General features: G+C 37.5%; 1 protein-coding gene across 6 annotated transcripts in view; it reads left to right on the top strand.

Moving 5' to 3' along the window:
• The window catches only part of LOC121316738 (ryanodine receptor 2), a 201552-nt gene that overhangs the window by 77201 nt on the left and 102082 nt on the right, over positions 1 to 22269 (top strand). For all 6 annotated transcript variants that reach the window (XM_041251871.1, XM_041251876.1, XM_041251875.1 and 3 more), the window contains exons 4-10: positions 3736 to 3750; positions 5717 to 5791; positions 11639 to 11717; positions 14910 to 15022; positions 17942 to 18041; positions 18462 to 18558; positions 21247 to 21321. In XM_041251871.1, the coding sequence (XP_041107805.1) occupies positions 3736 to 3750; positions 5717 to 5791; positions 11639 to 11717; positions 14910 to 15022; positions 17942 to 18041; positions 18462 to 18558; positions 21247 to 21321 (554 nt within the window). The remainder of the gene's footprint in view (positions 1 to 3735; positions 3751 to 5716; positions 5792 to 11638; positions 11718 to 14909; positions 15023 to 17941; positions 18042 to 18461; positions 18559 to 21246; positions 21322 to 22269) is intronic.

Below are 22269 nucleotides of genomic sequence, written 5' to 3'. Positions count from 1 at the left end.
ACAGAAAAATGCACACTTACACACTTGTTTAAATTGGCTGGCCGCAGTAATGTAAGAAGGGCTTGAGGAACAGATGTCTGAATTTTAATGGTATTAGGCTATGGGCACAACAGTATCAGCAACAAACAGAACCCTACACTTCATGCATTTTTTCCCCCATGACTTGTTTTCTGATATTGGGAATATCCTTGGCTTGGATTAATAATTAACAAACTATATTGTAAAAATTTCCAGAACTAGGTCTTTCAATGCTATTTTTTTTTTAAAGAACAAAAAAGCTGTTTTTCATTCGGCAACAACATTATAATTAGTATACATGCATCAGGCTAATTTTTTGTGCTCTTTTTAATTATAGCACTAATATCCTGAAAGTATTCAATAACAAAACAAACAACGACAATAACAGTAACTGATGTTTTTTGTTTTTGTTTGTTTTATTACAATGTTAACATTAAATTATTTCAAACTGACATTTGTAACAAAAATGTAAAGTCCCTATAAGGATAGCAGCTGCACAATTAGAATATCTTCCTAGTGTTCGTCTTGGAGCGGAGCATGTACAGGATCATTCTATACCTGTTTAATGCGCATGGACACCACTTCCATCCCAATAAGTAATTTACAGCCATTGTAAGGCAGTATGCTTTAGGGAGAGAGAGACCTAAAATCAAAGAAGATCCATAGTTTCATTTGTAAACCAAGCACATTCCTGGGCTTTCAACAGGCAGCTGAAAAAAAAATACAAGTGTAGCAAGATAGCATCAGGAATGAGACAAGAAAAGCTGCAGTTTAAGCGCTGTTGCGCATTTTTAATAGACAAAACCAGGAACAAATAAACAGGCACAAGGGCCAGCATAAAAGGGTTAACAAAAATACAGTGAGTAACTGTATATTCACCTTCATCTTCACCTTCACCTCCACTTTCACCTTCACCTTCTTATCTTGATCTCTGCTTCTATTTCAGTCGGTTCCAATAATAAGATAGACTGAATCAATTTCCATCTGATGGCCATGTAAGGGCCTATGTGAACTAACAATTGTTTCATGAATTCATTTTTATGCTTGGATGAACATTCTGAGATGTGTAGCAGCGCATCTGTACCTTATGATTAGGCACAAATGCACAAGCTCTAAGTGGAACCTTAATTGACAGCACACATTCAGACACTAGGTGTGTGTGTGTGTGTGTGTGTGTGTGTGTGTGTGTGTGTGTGTGTGTGTGGAGGTGGGGAGGGGATACCACTTCGTATGAGCATTATATTTTAATCATCAGTTTGACATTTTGGTCTATTGATTGATAAATTGATTTTATTTTTAATTAGAAGCTTAATGTAAAGAGGAAAAAAACTGTCAACATACACCACCTTCCTAGTAATGAGAGTCTACATTACTTCTTGCTGTGTTAAAGGTCCATGCCGTTACTAAGCAGTGCACAGAATGATTAGATTAGATTTTATTAGAAATTCAGAGCCCACTGTGAGTTAAGTCTCAGTCCCGGCATGTTCTTTGTGAACATGGTTTAATAGGAATAATTTCAAATGACCTTTCAAAGAACACTGAACTACCTTTAATTACTTCTAACAAGGCTGAAAAGAATCCAGACCCGGAGATTACAGGCAGAAGCTGTTAAGCCACTTTGACTTTTTTTGTTATATTCCTATATAGTAATTGAAAAGCCTCTAGAAGCCTCTGACCCTGTATGCCTCCTTCAGAATGAAGCATGTCATGTGTTTTTGTGTTTCAAATAGTTTAGAAGAACAAATAATATCCTGGAATGTACCAGGCTTTTGGAGGGATCAGATTATGATCATTTGGCATTGGGATATAGCTATAGCTTGCTGTACATTTTAATGACTTTTACCTAGGCAGTCATGAGATAAATGCTGTACAAGATTATTGAGACAATCCCCCCACCCATCCCTGAAAGAAAAAAAAAACAAACAGCTACAGTACACCGTTACCCTAATGCCTCAGGCACAGAATTTCTCATTGCATTGTTCAGTTAAATTATGCTTTACATTGCTAAAAACTACCCATTGGTAAAGAGATTTGACCAGGAAACTGAAGTTCAAACCAACACACACATATATATATATATATATATATATTTCTACATTTCTACATGGTACTATTCAGAGCACACATTGTGCTTTGGTAAATATGGTTGTCTTAAAATGAATTAAAATACAATTAACATAAAAATCACATAGCATCTCACACATACAAAACAACTCTGTATTTATGATCAGTTAAAGTTTGTTGAGACTTTAAAAAAAACACAATTCTATTAAAAATGAAAAGAAAACTCACAACATGGGAGTCCATTCAATGGATCTAAACAGATCAATTGATACGGTGGATCAAAATACCAGTGTAGTTTAAATTATAAAAAGAAGGAGAAGTTTGTAAAGTAAGAAAGTAAAATGTAAATAAGCAAAATGCCAGATTTGATCCTAGCAGTCCAGTGCATTTTCTGTAGTGCTGATGAATATGGACTCCATTGTCTTGGGGTTCTGTTCCCCCTTTATGTTAACTTGGTACGATAAACAAGTCTATCTATAGCTTCTGTCTCAGGCAGGCCATCTGTATGACGTGAGCATGAGATTGCCATAGGACCAGCTTGTTGCCAAGTCCCGTATAGTAGTTCTCTTCCCCCACAGGAGATGAGTCTAGCCTGCAGCTTATGCCCGTAGAGACCCAGTCAAGTTCATTGCTGAGCCTCATTGCACTTGGTGCCACAGACACACAGATCGTTTGACTGGAGCACAAACTGCAGATTTCACCCCTGTGCTTACAAACAGTACAAGTCACCAGTAGGATCAATGAAAAGTGTAATCCACTGCCATGTACACGTTTTTGTGTGGGATTTGAGATGAAACCATTGCAAATTCTGTCTCAATCGCCAATGTCAGTTGGTGCAGCTTGGTTAGGCAGCGACCTAGACTTGTGAACACTGTGTATTATTGTGCTTGAACAAATGTTGTCAAATAAACTGATAAAAAATTAAAATAGAATGGATTTTTTTAATATCAAAGACTAAGTAAAAATTAGTATCGATACCAGAGAAGACGAAGAGAAGAATTTTGTAGTAATGTAATATTGACTGTGAAATGTTTTAGGCTGATGGTGATGTGACCTTGCATTAAGCTGAAAGCCTTTTGACTAGGAAGTGTCTAATGCAATAGAGTGGCCCTCAAGCAATTACAGTCCAGGGTAATTCTAAAGTTACAAGGCCACATCTGTTGTTGAAAAAAAAAAAATCAATTAAATAAAAACATGTAGCAATTACACAACAGAAAATCATGTCGTAGAGTAACTGCAAATAACCTCTGTACAGTTAAACATACAGTTCATACATAAAGCACTTTTCTACCCCCATTGACCCCTATTATACAGAGTTCACTAATGCAGTGTATATAGCAGCTTCACAGGTTATGGTAACTGCTAAGTTTTATTTCAGTTCCATACAGCATAATCAGAGATCTCAAAGAGATAGTTCTACTTCAAGTGAGAAATTTGACCTGTTGGATTTTACTCATTAAATGTTATGTTTTTTTAAAACTGTCCTGTCAAGTATATGAACTAAGAATTAAATTCAGCTTGTTAAAAAGGTTCTTTCATTTTAACATTTTGATAGTAAGGTCTTAGGACATGGATCTCAGCATGTGCACAAAATCAATGTCTTTTCTGATTGAGCTCTTCTGTTCTCTCTTCTGTTTTGCCTGGCCTTTACAGAAATTTATGATGAAGGTAAGCAGCACAACCACCCCGATTTCCCCATTGTGAATGTACGCATTACACCCAAACTGCTTCACTGCCTGGCCACAGACTCTTGCTTTTACCCCTTCCCCGTCCCAAAAACACTCTGCAGCTGTTACCACCTTCTGATTCCCTTGCAACTTTGAGTGTCTGCTTCATATTTAACTAATCATGATTTTCCATACTTGTCAGCCCATTCTCTGTCTCGATCTGCAGTGTGATGCATCATTGGGAGCTCTGGACGCAGTCTAGCCTTGCTGGTTGACTTGATTGTAAATGAAGTCCTGTTTCTTCATAATTAAAGCACATGTTAAGTGCTTGGCCTGGTGATGTCTTGACTGAGGCTAACTTGTATTTATGACAGTAATTCCTTTCTATGCTTTTATATACCGTTCTGTTGAGACACCTCCCAAACCAATAAATATAATGGTAATCATGTTACATGTTATAATCCTGAGGCCACATTACAGAAGAATATTTCTTATTCTAATCACTCAGATATTAAAAAAAAAAAAAAAAAAAGATATGTTGCTTTGGTAAATTACAAGATGCCCGGTGATAAAGATCTAACCTTAAGATATTGGCTTCATAATTGGTTCATACTTCATACTAGGTAATTTAGCAAATATTTAAATGTGTTGGTGAGCTTGATATTGACAACTGATCTAATATAGTTGGCATATTGAGGTCTTGTGAGTTTTTTAGTGACAGTACTCTTTGCGTTATCTTTCTAATAGATAATACAGAACCATATTCTGATTTTTATCACTTTCATTACTGATGCTTCCAGTCAAGAAAAAAAAAAAAAATACTGTTTCACTGCCCCAATAATACAGACCACACTCCTTGAGGTAGTGTCTTTACAATTAGTACACAACTGTATTCTATGATTCTATTCCATTACAACTGGTTTACAGTAAACATTAACCGTTTCACTGCTACATTTGGACATATCAGTGATACAGATATATGTAATTTCCATTTTACTTTATAAACCTTTTACATTTTGACACTATTTGTGCTTTTTTCACAAGTGTTGCATTGGTTTATAACTTTTAGTAAACCAAAGTAGGTTTGGAATGACCACATAGGACATGTAACTTAAATAACTGATATAAAGCACACACTTGTAAAATATTAACTGTTAGGTGTTCCTCTGGATTTATAAGCAGCAAATAGCTTTTCTGCTACCTCAGAAACAAGGTTTTGGAAAAAACCCAAAACAAAACAGATTAAGTAATCTCAGCAGGCTTGAGGTTAATTGAAAACTGTGTAGAAAAGTATACATACCCAAAGAAAGCACAGCAAAAGCAGCAGTTTGAAAGCAGTGCCCTACCCTGAAACAGAAAAAGAGGACACAACATCACCTTTCAGTCCTGTTTTATATACAGTTAACACAACCAACATGGTTGGAATAGAGACATAGAAGTCACGTCTAATAACTGGTTCCATTACTGACTGAACGCTGCCTGACTCTGGTACCTGCTAACTTTAATTGGACTTGACACAGGGCTATAAATCTGGTTCCCCCTTTATAAAAGAAAAGATTCCCAGCACCAACTATTTAAACTTGCTAGGAATTGTGAAATTAAAAAATATATATAATTGTTTTGGTGCTTCTTATTGTTGCTGCTTTTTTTGTTTTGTTTTTTGTTTTGTTTTTGCTTCCTGTACTTGTTAAATACAAATAAAAAAAACTATAACACTGACAGCTGCAGACACGGGTTGTGCAGTATGCAGATGCTTTGGCAAAAGGTTACAAAAGAACAACCTGTTTTTTTTGTTATTCTGCCTAAATAGTCCTGCTGTCAAGGCCTATATCGCTCTTGTGAACCTACTGTGTGTTAAAAAAAAAAAAAAAAAAAGTAAATGAAGTTGGGGATTTGCTACTTGGTAGGAAAAGAAATGGTGACACCTCAGGTTACAACTGAAGCACAATTCTGTTTTACCCATACAGACCGCACATGGGGGAGGTCACCGGACTCTTCTCTATGGACACGCTGTCCTGCTCAGGCACTCATATAGTGGAATGGTGAGTGCCCATTGTGTGAATATTAATAACGAATGCTTACTATGTTCTGCTGCCTCTGGACCTGTTTTTGACAATGTTTCACCTTTACAAATCTATTTACTAAGTAGCTGACACTTTCTCCTTAGCCATTTAGGATACAGACTTCATATTTTAGGTGTTACGGAAATTCTTCTCTAGAAATGTGTCAGTAAACTTGACCACTGGCCTAATGTAACTGCAAATTCCCACATTTGGCACAAAACTGTATTTTATTGTTTTATAGGTCTGTTGTTCAGTATTAGACAAACTAACTGGATTCTGTAATAATCAGTTTATAACCTCTGACACTGTTAGTACTGTAAGTGAGCTTGTGAGGGGTCGTCTCGTGATAAATGTTTGGATTGTAAAGTGGTGGTGCTTCAGTGAAAACGGCTTAAATATAAAATATTAGAAAGCAAATTGCAGCAGTATTCTGAGTAGCTGGCAAAGCTTTGTGTGGGAGGAGGATGCCTATTAAATCAAAGCTTTTTTGTATGAAAGGGGTGTTCCTTAAACAAGGGAACTAGATACAACCTTGCATTTTTCATTATGGGTCTCATCTAGATTTTTGCATAACGGAAAACTGATGTGGCTACATTTCCTAAAGACAATGGTTGCATGCTTTAAACCATTTTTTAAAAATTGTATTTTACCCCTTGTGCAAAAATGTCATTTATTAAAAATAAAGAAATAAGACACATTTTGTTATTCTTAATCTGACTTTTGTATTAAGATGCTTGTGATGTGATGGTATTGTGATCCCCTTGAAATTGACTCTGTTAGTAATTCTGCTCAGGCACCCCTTTAAAACCATTTACCTAATACATGCTGTCATTAATCAGTACAAAAATGCAGGAGGCCTAGCAGATCGATCACATTTTTATTGTTGTATGGTTTCTACACAGACAACTAAAAATGGGTTGAGCGTGAAAAACCCAGCACCGTTGCAGTTCATGACAAACTCAAACCGGCGCGCCTGGCACCTGCTACCCTACCCCGTTCAAAGGCACTTAAATCTTTTGTCTTGCCCATTTACCCTCTGAATGGCACACATGCACAATCCATGTCTCAATTGTGTCAAGGCTTAAAAATACTTCTTTTTCCTGTCTCCCCTTCATCTACACTGATTGAAGTGGATTTAACAGGTTACATCAATAAGGGAATATAGCTTTCACCTGGATTCACCTCGTCAGTTTATTTCATGGAAAGAGCAGGTGTTCCTAATGTTTTGTACACTCAGTGTATGTGTGGGTAAATGTATGTGACAACGATATATATCCCTTGATGGAATTATTTCCGTGTAATTTCCTGCAGCCCTTCTGTGATTCTCTATATGTCACATTTTCTCATTTGGGACATCCTGTATGCATATACTTCATAGCAGTACATAACAGGTATCCTACCATGTTGGGTTCTCTTCAGGAGGGCGTTTCCATTTCCTCCTATCAGGTTTGAGACCGGCCCCAAAATAATTAATTTACACCTTCATGAGTGTTAAAAACAAACTATATTTGTCTCACACCTGACTTTATTTGAGTGCTGGTGCTGGGTGTCAAATAATGTTATGTCGAACAATGTTATCCTCACAGTACACACTTCCTGCTGATTTTTGTGGCCTGCTCTTTCCTTTTTTAAAGGTCCAAGCATCCTTTCAAATCAATCTTGAGTGGGAGCAGTGGTTCTATTATACTTCCTACTTTGTTTATGCTGTTCAGCTACAATAGAACCAGGCATCTATAACCCAAGCCCGTTTTGGACCCTGTTCAGAAAACAGCAGTGGAGACGAACTTCCCTTTAGAAACTACTGCATGGGCCACGTTGACCCCAATATTTACTACAGTGCTACAAATAGGCAGTGTATGTTACAGAACTAGCAAGGAACAGCTATATATTTATTTATATTGAGTACTTGTGCATGTCCTAGTGTCATGACCTTGTTGACCAGCTGTATATTTGTTTTCAGTTTCACTGCTTAATTTCTGTGTCCCTTTGCCTGCATGTAAACTTACTCTGCTATCCAGCTGACTTTTTCTTTATTGACTGTGAAGCCTGTAAATTGAAATGATTGGGGATCCAATAAATGCTTTGATTGGATTATTTTCTAGTGTAGCCTTTTAAAGGTAGGCATTGGTCAGTGAAGCTCACTTTGGGAGGTTACTTGCTTTCCTTTCCTCCTAAAACTACATCACAAATAACAAATGTATTGTTTTCTTAAGATTACAGAATCAGTGTCTACATATATGAAATATAGCGACACAACATAAACACTGAACAAAAATATAAACGTAACATGTAAAGTGTTGGTCCCATGTTTCATGAGCTGAAATAAAAGATCCCAGAAATTTTCTGTACACACAAAAAGCTTATTTCTCTCAAATTTTCTGCACAAATTTGTTTACCTCCCTGTTAGTGAGTATTTCTCCTTTGCCAAGATAATCCATCCACCTGACAGGTGTGGCATATCAAGAAGCTGATTAAGCAGCATGATCATTACATAAGTGCACCTTGTGCTGGGGACAATAAAAGACTACTCTAAAATGTGCCACAGATGTCTCAAGTTTTGAGGGAGCGTGCAATTGGCATGCTGACTGCAGGAATGTCCTCTAGAGCTATTGCCAGAGAATTTAATGTTCATTTCTCTAACATAAGTCCTTTTAGAGAACGTCCAAACTGTCAGAAACCGTCTCAGGGAAGCTCATCTGCGTGCTTGTCGTCCTCACCAGGGTCTTGACCTGACTGCAGTTTGGCGTCGTAACCGACTTCAGTGGGCAAATGCTCATCTTTGATGGCCACTGGCACTCTGGAGAAGTGTGCTCTTCACTGATGAATCCCGGTTTCAACTGTACCGGGCATGTGGCAGACAACGTGTATGGCGTTGTGTGAGCGAGCGGTTTGCTGATATCAACGTTGTGAACAGAGTGCCCCATGGTGGCGGTGGGGTTATGGTATGGGCAGGCATAAGCTATGGACAACGATCACATTGTATTTTATCGGTGGCAGTGCACAGAGATACCATGACGAGATCCTGAGGCCCATTGTCGTGCTATTCATCCGCCGCGATCACCTCATGTTTCAGCATGATAATGCACGGCCCCATGTCACAAGGATCTGTACACAATTCCTGGAAGCTGAAAATGTCCCAGTTCTTCCATGGCCTGCATACTGACAAGACATGTCACCCATTGAGCATGTTTGGGATGCTCTGGATCGACGTGTACGACAGCATGTTCCAGTTCCCACCAATATCCAGCAACTTCGCACAGCCATTGAGGAGGAGTGGGACAACATTCCAAAGGCCACAATCAACAGCCTGATCAACTCTATGCGAAGGAGATGTGTCGCGCTACATGAGGCAAATGGTGGTCAAACCAGATACTGACTGGTTTTCTGATCCACGTCCCTACCTTTTTTTTAAGGTATCTGTGACCAACAGGTGCATATCTGTATTCCCTATCATGTGAAATCCATAGATTAGAGCCTAATTAATTTATTTCAGTTGACTGATTTTATTATATGAACAGTAAACTGAACAATCTTTGAAATTATTTTTGTTCAGTGTATATTCAACATCATCATCATCATCATCATCATCATCATCATCATCATCATCATCATCTTCAGCCTTTTTCAATCCACTGCTGGATGAAGACCACCCCAAGATTCTTCCACAAAAGCCTGTCTGCTGCGTCCCTCATCCACATTGCTCCGATGTGTTTCCTAATTTCATCTTGCCATCTTCCTGGAGGTCTTCTTCTTGGTCGCTTTATATCTCTTGGGATCCAATCTAGTATCTAGTATTAATCTAGATGGTCTGTTCTTCTTGCTACATGTCTGGCCCACTGCCATTTGAGTTTTTTCGTTCTAACACTGCATACTTTTGTTTGCATGCTTATGCTTATGCTTCTTGTTATTCCCAGCATGCATCTTTCCATACTTGATTCGTTTGTAATTTTTGAGTCATTTTTGCATTGAGGGTCCAGGTTTCACATCCTTAAGTTAGCACTGGCAGCACACATTGGTTGAAGACTTTTCTCTTGAGGCATATGGGAAGTTTCCCTTTCAGAACCATGCTTAATCTTCCAAAGGCACTGCAGCCCACTTTTGCTCTTCTGTTGATTTTGCACATTTAGTTATTGACTTCTTTAACCTTGATCCTATTTTTTGAAAATGTCTTCTAGGGTGACCACGAAGAGCTTTGGGGAAATTGCATCTCCTTGACAAACTCCTTTTTTAATCTTGATTTTGTCGCTTTTTTATGGAGTCTTACTGTGGATGTTGCATTCTTGTATATGGTGCTGATCAAGTCTCTGTATGTTTTCTCAATTCCTTGTTTTTTCAGAGAGCTTAATACAGATCTTGTGTAAATGGAGTCAAAGGCTTTTTAATTGTCCATGAATCCCAAGCAAAACAGTAGTTTGTACTTGTTGCTGGTTTGAATCACTTGCCATACAACTTGAACATGATCCATTGTGCTAAATCCACTCCTTAATATATTGGTAAAATGTGGTAGGTTATAGGAAGTAAGCTAATAGATCTGTAGTTCTTTATCTCCTTTCTTGTATAAAAGTATCACCGATGCGCTGTTCCAGTTGTTTGGCACTTTATTTTGCTTAATACAATCTGTAAAAATACGTGACAGTATTTTTGTTACTTCTTCAGCTCCTTCTTTCATGATGTCAATCACTATGCTCCAGGTGCCTTTCCTGTCTTCATACGTTTGATAGCATGTTTCACTTCTTCCAGTCGAACGCCTGAAACTTCTTCCTTGAGTTGCGTTTTTTCCATCTCGTCTTCGTCACCTGCTACGTTGCTCTTTTCATCTTGATATCATTTTCTGTAAAAGTCTTTGACTCTCTTCAGAATCATTAGCAGTTCTTGATGACAGTCCCATCCTCTTGTTTGATTGCTAAAATTAGTTTTTCCCCGACGATTAGTCTTTGCTTTGCTTTCTTCATGCTTCGGGTGTTTTCAGTAGTCTCTGCGAACCTACAGTTGAATGACCGTATATATTATATATATATATATATATATATATATATATATATATATGTGTGTGTGTGTGTGGGTATATATATATATATATATATATATATATATATATATATATATATATATATATATATATGTGCTTGGAAATTCTGGCCTGTGATTGGTTAAAACCTCAACATAGGAGCAACAATAGACTGAACTATTGCCCTAACATCCATACACCACTAGACAATAGTTTCCCTCTGTCACATGATTGGTTCACATCACTGTCAGCCCCACCTCTTTTCAAAGGCACACCATTCTTCTCCATTCCTCACAAGAAGAGAAACTGCAGAATATATAAAAAAACTGCTGAACAGATATTCTGTCTTTCTGAAATTCAAACAAATTTAACTCGACGATGTAAATAAATATGATGGTGGGGATCTAAACTGTATTATATATATTAAATATGTACTGCAGACTCAGCCACAGTGGAAAGTGAAATGCCTCTGGGGAAGACTCTATGGCCCTCCTCTGCAGTCCATATTTAATATGCGTATGTGTGTGTGTGTGTGTGTGTGTGTGTGTGTGTATGTATATATGTATGTGTGCGTGTGTGTGTGTGTGTGTAGTATTCCTTAATTCTTTGGATGAGGAAGGTCCTATTGTAAGATGCAGAGTTCACCCCCCAGTCTGTGTAAGTCGCTTTGGATAAAAGCATCTCATTCATAATAATAATAATAATAATAATAATAATAATAATAATAATAATAATAATAATAATGTTTTAACTACTTAATGATTTACAAAATAATTATACTGTAATGTATATATATTTTTGTACTTCTTTGCTTTCAGTATCTGTGTTGTTTGTCTACTTCGAGCTCTTCAACTGACAAACTGGCATTCGACGTGGGCTTGCAGGAAGATACGACAGGTATGTCATGTTAAACACCACTGAGGTCTTCCATGTGTGAGCCCTCGGGTCACAGGAGCAGCCCCTGCATGGTATGACACTGGGAACACAGTGTTGGCAGACACATGAAGTGTCACAATATAGATATGGCCAAATGTTTTGCATCACCATATAGAATTAACTAATTTTGCTTCATGAAGTCAAATGTAATCTGCTGAATAAGGTTACATTAATATAATGAATTACATGCTGGTTTGTAGTTTTCCAAATGCTTAATGGAAAATTGACTCAAATTGAAAATTGTAACATTTCAAAATCCATGTGACTTCCGGTAGACTGTTGCGGTATAATTTTGTAGTTTTTTTAAAAATTATTTTTTATTTTATTTCATTATGTTAAATACAATATTTATATTATGTTCATATAGTTTTGTTTTCAAATGTATCTATTTAAACATCTGTTAATGAATGCTCCTCAATATAACCTAGTAGAGTATACTGCACAGTTAGGACAACATGCTTCCTTAGTATTGAATTTTACTGGTCCCAATAGTTTTGTGTGACATTGATATCCGTGGCGATACAGTACCTGCAGAGCCCTCTGTTGGCGAGAAATTAAACTGCAGGGAAAGGGGAGGCTTGCATTTAAAAATGCTCCTAGTAGTTGTGCTTGGATACTATACACAGGAGATGAGGGTGCTTTACTGGTATGCTGCCAAGGGGAGGGTTTACTCCTTTTTACAATTGGGCATTGGGGCTTAGGATAAGCAAGGTACAGGGGTAAACAGAGCTGAATAGGTCATGCAGAAATGTGTTCTACTGAAGAAAGATTTCTTCTGTACTCTATTGCGAGTACTTGTTTAGCTGTAAAAGTGGATTTTCATTATGATTTCCTTCACTTTTCTAATGTCGTTTGTACTTTTATTTTACTATTGTGTAACACACTACAGTTTTATAAGGGTATGCATTTAGTACATCACCTTTTTGCTCTTATTCACACATTCTTGAAAGACAGAAGAAAGGTTGAAATGTTTTTCATGTATTTACATTTGGAACACACTTGCCTTTCAAGAAGTTACTGTCCTTCCTGTATATTGAGAAGAGATTTTCTTCAATGGCAAGGGAGTCAAACTCAATTGGAAATTGTTGCAAAGTGAAAAACATGCAATAAATGATGCCAGTGCACCTAGTTTAATCAAGGCACTTCCAACATCCACTGTGACTCACTGCAGTCTCTGTGACTCCAAGGCTTCTAGCTGCTGTGCCAGGGTTGATGAGATTTGACATTAGGATTATAATGTGTTGGATATGGAGGAATCAAACGTGGGCCAGACGAAACGTTAATAAATTAATGCTGTGGAGGTACAGGATAAACAACGAGAAGTGTTGAATCTGTAAAAATTATTCATTAGGCACGAGAAAATGTGGGTTATTTTTCATACTGAGTCAACACTTTGTGTTGTTTATATGCCACTTAAAACAGTTCTTCCTAATCTATACTTGTTTCATAACAAGATGCAATTGATTGTTAATTTGTTAATTGGGTTTGGTTTTCGCTCCTTAAGCTCAGTTCAAACAGTTCAAATGTTTGTATCACGCATTGCGGAGTTTCGAGTTTGAAATAGCACTTTACACAGACACAAGTGGCGGTGTTTACATGCACAAATCATAACAGTTTTCCTCACAACGTGTTTGCCGTACTTTTCAGGAAATGCGTTGCTATGCAGTTCTGATTTAGGGAAAGAAATCGGCCTTGCCAATGCAGATTACTCAATTCATAGTCATTTAGGGGAGGCGATATTTAAATGCCCATGTCTGCTTACTAAGTAGGAAAAGAACGACTCTGAAGATTGTAAGGGAAGCTTCATGCGTTGCCATAAAGATAAAAACATTTACAAGAGAAATGAATTGATGTGTTGTCGCGCACATTCCGATGTAAGTCACGCATTAGCTACTTGTTTGTCTGGTTACCTTTCCAATACACACTACTTAGAATTTATATTTGTGTGTGTGTGTGGTACTCAACCCTAGCTCTCAAGATCTATTCCAGTCCTGGCCTTTTTTCTAACCAGGTTAATTAGTTAATTGCCTCTTAACAGCTTCAGTTAACCACATTAAAATATGCTTGGAGTAAAAACCTGGACTGGTTTGTTGAAAGAAGCTGTGTCCCCACTGGAAAAGGGACACCTTGGAAAAATAAACACACAGGTGTCATCCTGTTTAAAGCCATCCTTTGCTGTCGAGCATGCTTTACCCACCAAAGAAGTGTTCGGAACCTAGAACTGTGTTAAAAGTTATACTGTAAATAAACAAGCTTTGTCACAATTTGTAATAATGGAAAAATAAGTTTTACATTGTTAATCTATAATTGTACTACCATACTTTTATCAAACAACATGAAATGCTAAACTGAAATCACAAGCCCTTTTCTAAGTGTTACGTTTTAAATGTAATACAAATTAACTGCTGAAATGATTGTTGCATAATAAAATGCTATTCGCTTTTCTGTAGAATTTTTCGGACTCACTGTGGTTTCGTTAACAAAGCCACAGTTTTCTGTTGATTTGTTAATCAGCAATATATCTGCCCTGCACTCACCTTCTCTTCAAAGCCACTCAGCCACTTTAGTTAGTAGATTTGTAAAATTAATCAATCAATATATCAAAGGGTGGCTTCACAGAAATGTTTTAAAGGCGAATAGGACTGCCTGGGGGGGCATGATTCGGCCGTACTGTTCACAACCATGGAAATTGATTCTTGCCAACTATGAAAGTATCAATACAGAGAAGGAACCAGTTTAATTATATTAGCAACTGTCATGAGTAGAACAGTGCTAGCCTTTCATAGGGCTAGTATTTTTGTTTTACCTTTCCAAAGACTTTTTTTTTCATGGTGGTGTATTATATGTTAGGTTTTTGCAGACATTTTTATTTTTATAAAAGCTTTCTTCTCTCTAAATACTATTTATTTACTAAGAAGTCCATTCAAATTATATAAACAGTAGAATCTAAATGGAACAGCTGTTAAGTAAGGCCTATTATTATGTGCCAAGACTTTTTAAAACCAACTTCTCTCCAACAGTTTCTAACAGTTTATTTTTGCCTTTAATGCTACCAGTATGTATAATGCCAGACCCTATTTTAATGATTTAAATGGCATTAGTATTTTAGACGTTAAGATTATGAACAGCCCTGTATCCTCCCACTGTTTATAGGAGAGCCCTGCTGGTGGACAATACACCCTGCCTCCAAACAGAGGTCCGAAGGGGAAAAGGTTAGAGCTGGAGACGACCTCATCTTAGTCAGTGTTTCTTCAGAAAGGTATCTGGTAAGTAACAACTTTCATATATACAGAGGCCAATTGTCTATTCTGCAGTGTGTGGTGTATAGTGCTTCATTGCCCATGGTTTGTGTGGCCAAATGAAAAGTCAGTTAATAGCCAGAGAATAATCATTCATTCCTCATTCACAGCCTATGGCTGTCTGTTTTCAAGTAAACCATGGACCTAACACATACCTCATGGAGTTCTCATAAAGCATCCTCATTATCCTTGTTGTGTTTGTTAAGTATTCGTGTTTCACTGCCCTCCCCCCTCCACGGCCCCTCGGAGGCCAGCAGATCAGTATATCAATAATTATGGAGAAAGGCTGGACCGGGAACCAGAGGATGAAAGTTTATATCCTAGTGATGCCAGTCCAGCCCCAGAGGGATTCACAATTTTATTAATTTAAGAATTATCAATATTAAAGATCTACGATGGGCAGCTTGTCTGGCGTAAAATGTCACATTTTACGCAGCATGAAATCGATCAACGCACATTTGTTTATTAATGGATCTCTCCCCCATAGTTTTGGGGCTTTCTCCTCTGAGACCCAACCCTCCCCAGCTGCACTTCCTTATACCCCAAGTCTATCTGCCGAATTTAACCGTGTTTAAGGAGCCTTTTGCTCATTGCTTGGTAACAGTTGTTACAGCTTACATTAAGTGTTCAGTAGCAGTACTTCACTTCAGTTTCTGAATCTCTTATTAATTGCCTGCAAGCTGTCCTTAACCCTGACTGATTCAAGCTGGGGGTTAGCCCCACCATTTACTGGATGGCTCCTACTTCAGTGTAAAGGTGGCAAAATAATTTGTAGCAACTGCCCTGCATATTTAAAAAAAAATGGGATAACAGCTGTACTGACATGAAAGTAGAACGTCAAACAACTCGTAAAAGAAGGCTCTGTGGCAGCAGGCTATCAATATGACTGATGCAGTTGTCGCTGCAATGTGGGCTGCCTTTTATTTGCTTATAATACATTGGTCTGTACTATATACAGTATATATATACACACACACACACACACACAGTGGCGAGTCGTGCCCCCCCCCAAAATGAACTAACGAAGCAAAACCGTGCTCAAACCTGATGCCCGATTTTAACCATTTTTATGTAAACATTAAGCTAGCTTTCTAACATTACCAGATCTTTCATCACAAATAATTCTACGCCAGATTATCACAATCAAGAGAGCTGCAAACAACACTTTACAGGCAAGGGTCTCTTATCGACAGCTGCACCTCCACTAACGTTTGATATGGAGGTATCGTCACACTCTCGTGCTGTTAATATTCTGAACTACACCAGAGTCTGGTTCGTTTTCTCTTGATGTCTCTGGCGTTGGTGGTTTAGCTTTTTTGTTGTAGAAAAACTCCAAGCGTAGCTGTCTGAAAAAGTGAAAGTCTCACACAAGAACAAATATAACAGTGAAGACACTATTTGGTTTGAAAGTTTGAAATAAACTGCACACTTACATATTCTCTACCCAATATATGTTTTTATTTTTAAATAATAAACCCTGGCAGCAGTGGCGTAGCCAGGAATTTTTTTTGGGAGGGGATGGAAATGGTAACTTTAAGGTGAGTAATCACAGTGGCGCAATTGGCAACCTGGGTTATTATTCGTGCATTGACGTTTGATTTTTCGAAAAATAAAGAACAATCTTTTTTTTTTTAAACATAAGATCCTATAACCAAATACACTTGTGAAAAATAGTAAAAAAAAAAAAAAAAAAAAAAGATTCAGTTTAGAACACTTCCGATTAAAAACAAAAAAGGAAATACAAAGCAATGAACTTGAACTTTTAACATGCGCATCAGATTTCAATTTCACATTATAATAATAAATAAAAATAACTATATATAATTTCATTCATACTTATAGTATGGCTGTTCATTTTTGCTAACTAACATTTTGTGTTCAAAGCAAACCATTTTATTTAATCTCACAAATCCTGACTAATTTAATTTCTGTTTGACTGGCGCAGGACTGCTGGTGGTAGCTGCTAGCTTGTTGTCTTCAGACGGTTCATCAACGGTTTTCTGCCGTTTAGACAATTTAGGACAACCAAAACAAATTTCTTAATTATGTTTTCCTTTCTCCTACCGCTGTCAGGCAATACTTCACGTCTCTCACTCAGTGTTACTTCACGTTGCGCGTCCGTTTGGACTGTAAAGTGTAAAAGCTGTGTGCATTGTCCAATCAGAAGAGTTCAAGGTTGAACCTCTCACGAATGATGGTAACTAGCCCAATCACAAACAGAAATTTGGATTGCGTGCTTTGGCAGACAGAAAGCATGTCATTGGTCAGTTGTGAGGGGCGGTTCATGTGTATACTAATTGAAAGCGGTACTGATTGAAGCGTATTGAGACCACCAAAAAAAACATCTTTTCAGCACTTTCCTTTTTTTCCTGGAATGCAGTGCCTGGCAGAAATCACATCGCCACTGTATATACAGTATATAAATCGAATGATATAGTCATTACCTTTGAGGGCTGTGTGCACGTTATGAAACCACCATCACAACATTCCTTGACGGGTTCAGAAAGTTGGTCTGGTTTGTATCCCTTTTACTGATTCAAGTGTGGGAGACTGAGGGAATCCAGTGTTAGCTGAAGATCAAGCATGACAGTGTAAAAGCCCACCACTGCTAAGGAATGATGATTCATTCCTCAATACAACCTGTCATCTGTTAAATTAAGGGAACATGTGGTATCGTGATAGTTTTTTATCAGCTGTGCCAGACCCCTGTGAAATGTCATTATTAAAAGGGGGAAGCGCATTAAACAGGAAGCACGACTGATGGGATTTAATTTTACATCCTCATTGCAGCTTCATTTGTTAAATCGGCTCTCTTCATCACTGGCAGCACAGCAAGTGTTTGATATCATTTCTCACTATTACCGCGAGACATCATTGTTCTTACAGCATTTATCATATGGGAACGGCAGCCTGCACGTTGATGCTGCCTTCCAGCAAACCCTCTGGAGCGTGGCACCAATTTGCTCTGGGAGTGAAGTTGCACAAGGTAGGTGTCTATTGCTAGCTAGTATTGAGTCTTAAGTTATATTTAATGTGGCCTTCCTCTAGCTAAAATGGATAAACTGTTTGTGTTGCCTATAAATACCCAGGTCCCTCAATAAAAACCATCACTGGCTATAGGTTCATAAGCACCATTTATAGAGACCATTTAACATATTTCTATTATCGTTAGCTCATATACAATGTTTGCTGTTTTTGAATTTTCAAAAATATTTGCCCCCAAACCACCTTAAAAGTTTGTTATTGTACATCTGTTTAGACATGTTTGGCGCCTGTTTGATTTGAGAATGTACAGGTGTCTTCCAGGCTCCTCCTGTAGTTTTTTGAGCTGATTTGATTGGTCTACTCGGTATCATTCTTTTTCTTACCTTGGCAATTAAACAACTGCTGTTCTCATTGGTTGTAGGTTACCTCATTGGAGGTGACGTGCTGAGGTTACTGCATGGTCACATGGACGAGTGTCTGACTGTACCTTCAGGAGAACATGGGGAAGAGCAACGAAGGTCAGCCACTATAGAGTTAATTGTTCGCTTCAGGACTGCAGATTCCTGCAGTGGCGCAACTTTAAAACTGAACTCATAGATTTAGTTGGAAAGTTTTAGCACCTTTTGACCTGATTAGTGCCCATAAAATTTCAAGGCAGGGCTCCAGTTAATGCCCTCTGCTGATTAAATAAGGAGCTGAGGCATGCAGAATACACCAGAATGTTTATTGGTTTAAATACAATGTAATGCAATGTAATAATTAAAATACAGATTGTATTATATGTGTTTGGTTAGTCCGGAGATATCTTTTTTTTTACCATGTATAGTTGATATATTTTAGCATGGACTGTCAGGCAAGAATACATGTTAAACTACACCTCATAACAGACACTTTCTTTAGTAGCTTCTTTTAATTTCAACTCAAAACCTGCACCTCTACATTGCTGGAATATCAGAATAACATTTTTGAAGCCATAGGAAACTATTTTCAAGCAAGTTTAAAGGTAACACAATCTTAATAATACAGTATAACATGAGCAGACTGACCACTTTATCTGAAAGGTGACCTCAGATTACTTCTGCATTCCTGTTCAGGCACGAAGCATTCATATTCTTCTCAAGCTCAGGGAATGCAATGCTTGCATTTCGATGCAATCAGCCATGGTTGTTTTTATGTAGCGTGTGAACTTACCAGTTACAGAGTGCCCTCTTTTTGTTGACTTTGCTACTGATAGAGCTGAGTACACCCTGTCAACCTGCAAAGGACCTATTGGTACAGAGGCAATGATGTTTTTGCATATTCCCTGGGAAGTGTAATGGGCTAATCAAAGCTTTCTCACAGCCATCCATCATTCCTGCATCGTTCCAGGGTTGCTGATTGCAAATTAGCCGTATTCATCAATGTGCAACTGCACAACTATATCTGGAATACAAAGCGTGCTGCTCTCTGCTAGCTCAGTGTACGGTACTAGGTGTTCAATACATCAGATTTTTTAAGCTGTTTAAATAAAGAATATCTGTTCTGTATAGATGTTGCTTAGTATGTTGTGGGGTTACATGCTGTAGACCTCTGTAGACGTAGATCTCTGTAGCTATATTGTGTCTCCTGACATTGTAGTTTGGCCTTAACTAACTGACAACTTCAGTTTTAAACTCCTCTTTTTAAAATTTGAATCTATGCTTAAACACATATCCAACCAGACCTAACCAGTTTCTTTCTTTTTTTTTTCTTTCAAATGCACCAAAGAGCTAAATGGTTAAACATACTTAATTCTTTATTTCAAACCAGACTGTGTTTGGCATAATAATTATAAAAATAAAAAAAAATTTCAAGGAACCGCTAAGTAATTGAGTCCATTAACAATTCAGGCAGAATGTCGTAAGATTAGAAATTCAGGCTTTATCTAAAAATATTCTGCCGAGCAGGCTGTCCCGCTAGACCAGCCTACATTCTTGCTAAGTCTGTGAACTTGCTGCTGCCTACTGTAAATAGTTCACTTTGCTTGTGTTGGGAAAGTTCCTTTAAAAAGATCATTTTTTCTGATGGTGCTATTGCAGCTATATACTGTCCCCCCTGTCTCCTCCCATTTGTCACATCTTAATTAAATGCATTTAAATGGTCATCTCCTTTCATCTCTAGGGTCTGTGATTTAGAAACAGCTTTTGCAATATCTTTACATTATTTACATGTGAATGTCTACAACATGCAGAGTTTTTTTTTGTAGCTTGTTCTGCTTTGAAATGGCCAGATTGCAAATTGCTGATGTTTTTGTTTTTAAGGAAAGTGCAGCAGTAATGTCTCTATGCAGGACAATTGAGGCAGTATTAAGGAAGAGCTTAGCTGAGTATTTTATGAAAGAGCTGCCAGCAGTCTTTAAAATTTTTTTTGATGGAGCAGACCATAATTATTAACCTATTTCTTTTTTTAAAAAATCTGCAACAGAAACAGGTTTCCACACAAAAAAAATAACAACTACTCTACAGCAGCAAATGACTGGCGCTTTCTGATGAACGGTCAATAGAAAACTGTGGGAAACCATATCTGAAAGTAAAGTTTCTACAGGAAAGGCAAAGGTGCAAGTGGATTAAAGTGTCTTTCAAACAAATCCTATAAATGATATGGGGCTAAGAATGTTATAAAAATAATGTTTGTATAATTACTCTATATATATATTTTAAATTGTAAACACAGTCCAATTACTTCCTCTGTATTTCACTAATCACCTTATACATAACAAACTATAAAATATTGAGGTCAGTGACTTAATCAAGGGTCCTTAACAGTAAAGTACGTTACATGCAAAATATAATTTCAACTTGACAGTACCATGAACTCACCAACTTCGTGAAAGATAAAGGAAACACAAACATAAGCTGTGCAGGGTGGAGTGAGAGCTGACTTCGAGACAAACAGTGAAACTATTAAACATGTCATGTTTAGCACAGTGGCTGTGCGTGAGTGGCGTCACACGTTTATTATTCAGAAGTACAGGCTCCACACAGGTTGCAAGCGATTTGCAGCTCAAATGTAGGCTTTAAATATGGTCCATTGAAAGAGAGTCACGGTAAGGTTAACTGCAACAATGATATAAAAAAATAAATAATCTATAATCAGTGTCCTTAAAGTGAACTAAGAGTAAATACCGACTTATGCATGGTAACCTGGGCACATTGAGTTGTGACAGTGGCCTGCTTTCTGCTCTCCAGGACTGTCCATTACGAAGGTGGAGCCGTGTCTATTCATGCTCGATCGCTCTGGAGGTTGGAGACTCTGCGAGTTGCGTGAGTAGAAAAGCACTTACCCCTTGTTATATGCGATACACCGTCAAGGATGGCGAACCAAAGGAAGAACATTCAAGTACAATAATCTGAATCAGCCAAGTTTGGAAAGTTAGAATAAACATTACCTTCCTGGCTTTATTCACTAGAAAGCTTTTTAATAAAAAAAATGTCTGTATGGATGAACATCACAAAAATGAAAGCAATATTTCTCCCTGTGCATTCTGTATTCTAGAACACTTCGCCTCTTTTATTTTCTCCCTGAGCATTGACAGTCTAATTTGAGTTGTATTTAGTTTTAGTATGAAGACAACCTCGCTGCATGCAGAACCACAGGCCCCCCTATTCTATTAAAGAGATTGTTGGTGATAAATACTAATGAAGGTGATGGTGATGAATAGTCTTTTCACTGCCATTTAACATCAATTGCTATTTGATTGGACTACTGATGGACATTACACAGTACCAGTACAGAATATCACATTTATTTTTGTACATAATTAAAATGCATATGAAAATCAATCAATTTACACAAACTATTGCATTCCAATAAGAAGCCACTGTCTTCCTTTGTAATTCACTGTGGTGGGAAATAACAACAACTCCCAGAAAAATTTTGTCTTGGTTGCTTGAATGTAAAACACAATTTAAAACGCAACACATTTTGATCTAGAGGATCCATTGAAACATGGGACCTATTTTAATGAACTTAATACTGAATCTCTTTTCAGTAAATTAATATTGTTTTTAAGTGATGTTAATAACAAAAACTAATGAGATAAACCCCAGCGGAAAACAACAGCAGAATTAATAATGTAAAGAGCTAAAGGCAGACGGTATTTAGATCTGCCGCTGTAGTTAATTAAAAAAGCCCCGTTGTTCTTTTCATTGCTGAAGTCAGTTAGGTCCTTATACTTGCCTATCTATCTGTACGGGATGTTTCAGGAACTA

This window comes from Polyodon spathula, chromosome 6 (genome assembly GCF_017654505.1).
Source record: "Polyodon spathula isolate WHYD16114869_AA chromosome 6, ASM1765450v1, whole genome shotgun sequence".
Taxonomy (NCBI): Eukaryota; Metazoa; Chordata; class Actinopteri; order Acipenseriformes; family Polyodontidae; genus Polyodon; species Polyodon spathula.
Note: the sequence above shows the minus strand (reverse complement) of the source record. Positions and strands in the feature narration are given on the sequence as shown.